Source organism: Diadema setosum, chromosome 10, assembly GCF_964275005.1.
Source record: "Diadema setosum chromosome 10, eeDiaSeto1, whole genome shotgun sequence".
NCBI lineage: Eukaryota > Metazoa > Echinodermata > Echinoidea > Diadematoida > Diadematidae > Diadema > Diadema setosum.
The window spans coordinates 34,996,161-35,004,545 of NC_092694.1; the positions used below are offsets into that span (position 1 = coordinate 34,996,161).

Below are 8,385 nucleotides of genomic sequence, written 5' to 3' on the forward strand. Positions count from 1 at the left end.
TATTTAGGCTTTCAAGTCTATTTTGACGTATGTGCCATAGTCACCAATAAGTCTCTCTATTGCAGTTTACCCAAAGTTATGATTTAATTTTTGCTGAAAAAACAGCGGATATCTGCTTTATAATGGATGCATTTTAGTGTAATTTGCGTAGTAGCATTCTAGTTTAAGACATGTGTGCAACCTGCTGAACATGTTATCCCTTTGTGATCCGATGAGTCAAATGTGCACAGAGTTCACACACATAGATATTACCTTTGGACAAGAAATAAACGAAATAAACAGAAGGTCAGTATGACGATATTGTGCCAGTACCCAAACGCCCTCAGAGGCATCTCTCTGTTGAGTAGCTAACGTGTCTTGTATCACCTATTTAGCTGTCATTTCACTTATGAATAAAGTACATGTACCTCATTTATACTGCTAATCACGGTTTTGTTTATCGAGTCCACTAACGGAAATAGTCCACATGAAAGCCTGTCGTCCTACAGTTATACTAGTTAAGTTACTAGTTACTAGTTACTAGTTACATTAATCTCTCTCTTAATTATGTAGCAGATCGCATAGCAGCAAATCTCACTTTTTATCATCCTGCTGTATTTAAAGCCAATTCAACACTATGGTCACATCGACATTGAGATTTTAGTAGAGTTAAGTCGGATAATGTGTGGAATTCCATCAAAATAGGCTTTACAGTAAGACGTGAATTTTGAAATTTGTACATGTTTTGGCAAAGAGTAATACAGTATATAGAGGTCATTTTTGCTGGGAAGATGTTTTCGAATACCATCATTTACCTCTGTTCTGTATAGGCTTATGTATAAGAATGGCAAAATCACAATTTTCAATTTTTCAATTTCAATTTTATTTTCGTATTTCGCGATGAAGAATACATGATATAACAAAATATGATAATACAGAATGTCCAGCTTGGATACATACATAAAGAAATAGGAATACAAGCATAATACATAGCGGTCGATGTGTCATTTTCAATCAAAGTAAAGGATGCAAAGAGAAATACGATGGAACCTACTAAAAAGCAAACCTTATTGAGTGAAGGTCCCAACAAAAGCCTAGTGTGGGGTACAGGATGAGGAGCACGGGAAAAATTAAAGACCAAAAGTAAGGATAAACAAAAGAGAATGACTTAATATTCGGGGGTACAGAAGATTCTTCTCACATAGTATGTGTGTGATAAAATGAGAACAAGTAACCACATGCTGCACACTATAGCAGTTGCTCTAATAGCAATTTTGACATGGGAGTGATATTGTGAATACGACAAAATTTAAGGGTTTAAACATTCCGGCTTCCGTAGACACGGGGGAAGATTCGAAAAATGGAAAACATGAACAATTGCAATTCCTATATGTGATATACCAGCCAGCTGCAATGCCGCATGAAAAAAAGAAAGGAAAGAAAGAAAGAAGGGGAAACTATGGACGCAATGCGACACGACCGAAGGTCTTACTAGAAGTGGAAGGAAAACACCGATGGGCAGGAATTTGAGAGAGCATGTAACTAAATGTATATATGCATGAGTCTGTTCACATGGCAACAACCGAGTAGTATAACAGAACAGCCATGAGCATAATAAAAAGGAATTGTGATGGATTCGTATGCAATCTCTTCAGATGGACACGTTGTTGCAATAAAGAACAAAGAAATCCTCGGTTTAACGTGATGTGGGTTCTTTATTCTGTTACACAGCATATATCGGCGATGTGTAACTGTGCATACTGCAAACTTGCGCTTGCTAGTGTGATATATATTATATATATTCAACAACTGTGTTGGAATGAGTGGTTCCTTGGATTGTTGGACTTCGTCAGATTGTCCAAGAAACCCAAACTATAAGCAAACTGCTGTGGCCAACTGCTGAGCAAACTGCTGCTCTTGTGGAACGACTGACCGGAACTCTTTGCTAACAGTCTATAATTCAGACCCTAATTTTGAGACTCGTAGTATACTGTATCATTCCATGACATCCTGCCCCCTTGAACGTGACGGAAGTCACTTTATAAACACTCAAAACGTGTACAATAATGCGATTATTTACACAACAACGAACAGATAACTGCTCTAAGGTCGAGACCTAAATAGATCTAAAGTGAAATTCAAACCAGTTGACAAATGAACACTCAAATAAAATGCTTTCTAATGTCCAAACAGAGTAAAATTAAGTTTCACCGTCTCCATTAAGGCAAGAAATCGCTTATTCGAGTTAATAACCAAATTCAAGAACTCAGTAGCCCAAAATGTTCTGATCAAACGAGGAAAACCAAACAAAGGCTACACTGAATCCTTTCTTCAGATGAACGCGATTATTTACTCAGTCCTTCAGTCACACTTTAAATGTCCACTCTCTCGGTTCTCTTCATGAGAAGAATCAGTTTGGTGACAGGTCTCTTTGCGACTGACTTGTCCGCGTATCGAAGCTCGACGACGCGAACCAGCTCATCGTCACCAGGGAAGGTCTGCACGATTTCAGCCATTCGCCAAGTGCCGCGCCTCTTGTCTTCTCCGATGACGAGCACAACGTCACCCGCTTGTAGGTTCTCTGCTGCACGTTGGTTTTTCGAGCGCGGTGAGAGCTTCTGTATGCAGTCCATCCAACGCTTCCAGAACTTGTCGACCATTGCGTTGCACAGCTCTCTCCGCTTCTTGAAGTCTCCATTGTACTGCGCACAGGGAACATCTGGGCTCGGAAGATCTCCTCTCCCGATGAGGAAATGATTCGGAGCAAGAGGGGGATGATCAAGTGGTGAAGATGACACAGCTGTAATCGGTCGACTGTTGATTAACCCCGAAATCTGGCAGAAGACTGTTTCCCATTCAGGGAAAGGCAAACGATCGGCTTTCACAAGATGCTTCATGGCTTTCTTGACTTCTTGCACCATGCGTTCGACAGCGCCCTGATGGTGGGGTCCACCAGGAGGCCCAAATTTCCACTGCACCTTGAAGCTACTACAGTGTTCCCTCAGTTCTGTCTGGTCCAGTCGTAGATTGAGCGTGTTGATCGTGTTGTAAGCACCACGGAAGCAGGTCCCGTTATCACTGATGATGGTGGCCGGTGCACCCCTGATGCTGATGAAGCGATCCAGGGCTTGCAGGAAAGCTTGTGTCGAAAGGTCTTGGACACAAGTGAGATGAACAGCCCTGGTAGCCGCACATGTGAACACAGCACAGTAACCCTTGGCAGTAATGTTGCGGCTGACCTTCACGTTTATCGGCCCGAGATAATCCACGAGCGTTGTCTGAAATGGCGGCGAGAAGGGCTTCACACGACACTCTGGGAGGTCCGCCATTTTCTGTTTGACTGGTCTTCCTCTATGCCTGCGGCACACGATGCATTCCTTCACCACGCGTTTGGAGAGCCTTGTGTCACCGACAACCCAATACCTTCTCCTCACTTCTGCCGCAGTCCTGAGTTGTCCTCCATGGAGAGCAAGGGAGTGTCCATCTCTGACAATCAGTAGACTGATGTGGCTTTCCCTTGGGAGGAGATAGGGATGACGAATGTCGTATGATACCGGAGCATGGCGAATGCGACCTCCAACGCGATACACTTTTTCTTCTTCGTCGAAGAACGGATCGAGGCGCATTATGTTGGCATCTTGAAAGTTGATGTCCTTCTGCGCTTGACGTATCCAGTACAACTCGGCCTCCTTCAGGAGTTTGGCAGACGGCCACTGCGAAATCTGCTGAGTAAGCTTCTTGAACGACTCTTTCTTTGGAACATCTTTCACAGATAACACTCGAGCTGTGACCATCTTCAGCCTTTGCCAATTCGAGAAGCTGGTGGGATCAACGATTGCGGTAGTGTGAGCCACTGCATTGACTTTCAGCGCTAGTGTCTTCGCATTTCGTACATGGAATTTCTTCCTCTCTGGATCCGAAGTGTCGTCCAGGATGTTCTGCGGTGTCTTTGGCCAGGACTCAGGTGGTTGCTTCAGGTAAGTTGGTCCCTTGATGACCTCAAGCATTCCTTCCGCGGTGGTGCCTCTAGAGACGACGTCAATGACATTCTGATCAGTCGGCACGTAGGCAATGTCCTGGTGAGGGTCGAACTCTGAGGTGATTTCGCCCACTCTGTATGCGACAAACGAGCGAAAGGACTTGGACTGTCCCCGCAGCCACCTTACTACAGTCAAACTATCCGTCCACATCTTCGAATAGGAGATGTTGAAACGAAGCGCATCTTTCAGGGCAACCATCAGTCTTGACAGGAGGAGAATGGCCTGAAGCTCCTTCCTTGGCATGCTTGTTTGTTTGAGTGGAGTGAGTCGGGCTCTTGCAGCGACGAAGGACAACTGTACTTCCGTTTGTTCAGTCTCTGACCACCTCAACCAGACGCCAATGCCCATGGCATCTTCAGATGCATCACTGGCTCCGTGTAGAGAAACCTCTGGCAATGGCCTTTTCCCTCGCAATGTCTCAGGAATGAGACATCATGGGATCTCTATGGTAGATGCTGCTTCCAAATCCACCTTGATCTCACTGACGATTCGACAGAGCTCAGGTCTGTCGTTGAGTGGTGTGTCCCAGTCGACATTTAACTGCCACAGTTGCTGGAGTAGAATCTTCGGCCGGATCAACATTCCAGAAAGCATACCAAACACATCATAGTATGATGCGGTGTGAGCCAACAACTTGCGTTTGGTTAGGACAACATCTTCCATTGGCTTGACTTTTTTCACACTAAGTGTGTCAGTCGAAAGGTTCCATTTTGTTCCTAACACAGATGCGGTCTGAGTGTCCTCCTCAGAGTCACACACTTCCTGTGCGTTCGACTGCCACTTGCGAATGTCAAACTTGCCCTTAGCAAGCGTTTCTACAAGCTTGGCTTTCAGATTGACGGCTTCCTTGACATTGGTGACAGATTCACTCAGGTCGTCCATGTAGAATTGATCGGTGACGACTTTCTTCAGTTGCTCATCATCGGGTGCGTGTCGATCTATGACGTGCCTGAGTGTGACAATTGCTGCCGTTGGAGAAGGCCTGTCTCCGAATGTCACAGTAGTGAGTTCATAGACTTGAATGGGTTGGTTCGGGTTTTCTCGAAAGACGTACCGATGGAACCTTGTATCTTCCGGGCGGATCTTGATTACCTGAAACATTTTTCTGATATCAGCGATGACGCCTACTTCGTTCTCTCTGAAACGCTGAGCCACGTTGAACAGATCAGCATTCAGGTCTTCACCCTTCACGAGGTACTCGTTCAAAGAATGACCTTGGAATCTTGCCTTTGCGTCGTAGACGATCCTGACTGGGGTAGTTGTTGAATCTTTCTTTACCGCAAAATGTGGCAAGAACCACATTTTTCTCCCAGCTTCTCTGTCTTGTCGAATTTCTGCGTCACTGACACGACGTGAGACACCTCTGTGTTGCAAGTCCCTCATCTGCTTGCAGTACACGTCCCACTCTTCAGGCCTGTCTCTGAACTGTCTCTCTAAGCCATGCAACCTCTTAACGGCGTAGTCGTAGTTGTCTGGCAAACTGTCAGGAGACTTCTTCCACGGCAATCTGACTTCATACGAGCCGTCCTGACGCTGAGAAACACTTTGCTCCATGGTTTCGGTTGCTCCTCTGTTCAAGATCTCTGTTGAGCACTTACATCTTCTCGGTTGCAAGGCTGCTGTTTCCAGGCCGAGGAACTCCTCTAGGGGACCGATTGCCGACACGTTGACGTAGTTAAGCAGAGCTGTAGGGCCTCCTGAACGTCCTCCTTGGATAAACCATCCCAAAGGGCATCTCGCCGCCACTGGCTCGTCAGGTTTTTCCCCAAGGATGTACTCCTCCCATACCATCAAGTGCGTGTTGTCAACGCCAAGCAACATGTCGACAGTTTCAGACGAGGCGGCGTGAATATCCACTTCCCGTAGATGGTGATACTGCTGGAGGTCTTCTGCTTGCACGACAGGGGCTTCTCCACAAGGCTTGTCTATTTCTGTGACGGAAACTGGGTACGACAAGTTTCCCCCGATGTCTTCGATGAAACAATCTAATAGTCGAAGCTTTCGTCTGATCCTGGTACCGCCAACCAGACTCAGATCGTGATCCTGATAGATATCTTTCTCGGTCTTGGAGAAGATGCCCTCTCTTACCAGGGCAGCCTGACTTCCACCGTCTAAGAGAATCCGCACCAGCTGACGGTTATTTCCGTGTCGCAGATATCCCATCACAGTGGGAAGGACGCTCTGTAGTGCGCCTGCGTCCTTGTTCGCGACAGTCTTCACACTCGCTGAAGTTGTGTGTGGATGTGCTGGTGGCACATTGCGATCCTGTGGAAATGACGAGCCTTGATCTCTCCCTCCATATACGACAGGGCAGATAGCAGAGAAGTGGGAATCATCTCCACAACTCTGAACCTTGCATGGCGACGCAAACTGACATAGCTTGTGGTCGTATGGGGATTTCCCTGCAGGACAGTTGTCATGACCACATCTGCTGCAGATGTCATTCTTTTTCATGACGCCATACTTTTCCTTTAGACTGAGGTTCCTGAACTTGATGCACATTTTCAGGAAGTGCGTATTCGAGTTGACATGAAGAGGACACTTGGGAACCCCGGAACGCTTCCCCTCTTTAGATTGGATCTGCTTAGGTGGATTCCACGCTGCTGCATTTGAAGACTTGCTTCCTCTGTTTTGACTCATCTCACAGGTACTCGTCTTCTCTGGGAATGGTGACTTCGCCTTCTCTTGGAGTAGGAGCTGTCTATGTAGCCATTTGACCAAGCCTCCAAGGGAGTCACTGATATGCTCGTCTCTGACATCTCTGTAGTAGGCGATGCGATGTCCCTCAGGCATCTTTTGCTTGATCTGACTTAGCATGATTTTACTATTCAGCTCCCCAGAGAGGCCGATTGATTCTGCCTGCATCTCAAATACCTGCAAGGTTTGAACAAACCCAGTCATGGCACTTAGACTAATCTTGCCCTTGATTTCGTACGGCTTCAGGTTTTCCAAGTCACGAAGAAGACTGTCGACAACTCTGTCTTGGTCTCCGTACTTCTCATCAAGTACCTGCCAAGCCCTCTGCACATTAATGCAGCCCTTTATCATGTTTCGTTCGCGAGCATTAATCATGGCTTGAGTGAGTTGGTAAAAACACTCTATCTCTGTGAGGTCAGCAGCACAATGTTGAAACAAGGTACGGAAACGCTAGTAGTCCTTGATATCACCGTTGAAAGTAGGAAATTTCATCTTCTGCATCTTAGGTGTGCAAGATGAATGTCGATGCATCGGAAAGGGCGGAGCTAAGGGAGCAATCGGTTCTGGACTTGTAGATCGGGGTTGCCATGACGCAGTCTCGGCTTGCGGTGCCGGATCTTGAACAACAGATGGTGTAGAAGTTTGGGGAGTTGACGGCGTCACAGGCTGGGAGGTAGGCGGCTCACGGCAGCTTGCGGACCCAATGGACTTTCTCGCACGTACGATGGTCTCCACAAACCTACTCTCACACTCTCCCATCCAGGTCTCCTCTTCTTCGAATGTCGCCTCATCTGTTATATTTTCGACCAGCTCCGCATGCTTACTTTCAACTTGTTTGAATTGACTTTCCGCCTTGGCTATGTATCCCTTTAAGGTGTCGACCTCACCAAAGGTGTCCTTTAATAGCCTGTCGATTGAGTTTAAGGTGCGTGTCAATCCCCCTTTGGTGTTTCTCCTGATCAACTTTAACTTCTCTACATCAGCCATGGTATGGTTCTGGAATCACAGCCTCTTGATGGTGAGTAAGTTGTTATAGCACGATAAACGTCGATGGTGTAAGTTGCATCCTGAATCCAATATACAAAAGTTGTTGAAGCTGTGATGGATTCGTATGCAATCTCTTCAGATGGACACGTTGTTGCAATAAAGAACAAAGAAATCCTCGGTTTAACGTGATGTGGGTTCTTTATTCTGTTACACAGCATATATCGGCGATGTGTAACTGTGCATACTGCAAACTTGCGCTTGCTAGTGTGATATATATTATATATATTCAACAACTGTGTTGGAATGAGTGGTTCCTTGGATTGTTGGACTTCGTCAGATTGTCCAAGAAACCCAAACTATAAGCAAACTGCTGTGGCCAACTGCTGAGCAAACTGCTGCTCTTGTGGAACGACTGACCGGAACTCTTTGCTAACAGTCTATAATTCAGACCCTAATTTTGAGACTCGTAGTATACTGTATCATTCCATGACAGGAATGTTAGTGCACTTGTGTGTTGTAGCTATTCAGTACATGCTGTCTGAGTTTACGCTTAAAGGATGATAATGACAAACGGCTTTTAACTTCTGTGGGGAGATCATTCCAATATTTTGGACCTGTATACAAAATTGTGTTTTTAGCGAAAATTGTTCGAGTACGTGGAAGGTGATAAGCGTCACTCTGG

The 8,385-nt window shown here is 45.8% G+C and overlaps 2 protein-coding genes across 2 annotated transcripts; both read right to left on the reverse strand.

Moving 5' to 3' along the window:
- Window positions 1-2,351: 2,351 nt before the first annotated feature.
- LOC140233966 (uncharacterized) lies at window positions 2,352-4,262 on the reverse strand. The gene has a single exon (XM_072314054.1). It carries the CDS (start codon window positions 4,260-4,262, stop codon window positions 2,352-2,354), a length of 1,911 nt encoding a protein of 636 aa, XP_072170155.1.
- A 189-nt stretch (window positions 4,263-4,451) lies between these two features.
- On the reverse strand, window positions 4,452-7,067 carry LOC140233967 (uncharacterized). Its single transcript, XM_072314055.1, has one exon. It carries the CDS (start codon window positions 7,065-7,067, stop codon window positions 4,452-4,454), a length of 2,616 nt encoding a protein of 871 aa, XP_072170156.1.
- Window positions 7,068-8,385: the final 1,318 nt, after the last annotated feature.

Bases quoted from the DNA above. Each gene is read 5' to 3' on its own strand.
- LOC140233966 (XM_072314054.1), bottom strand. From the start codon at position 4,262: ATGCCAAGGAAGGAGCTTCAGGCCATTCTCCTCCTGTCAAGACTGATG.
- LOC140233967 (XM_072314055.1), bottom strand. From the start codon at position 7,067: ATGATAAAGGGCTGCATTAATGTGCAGAGGGCTTGGCAGGTACTTGAT.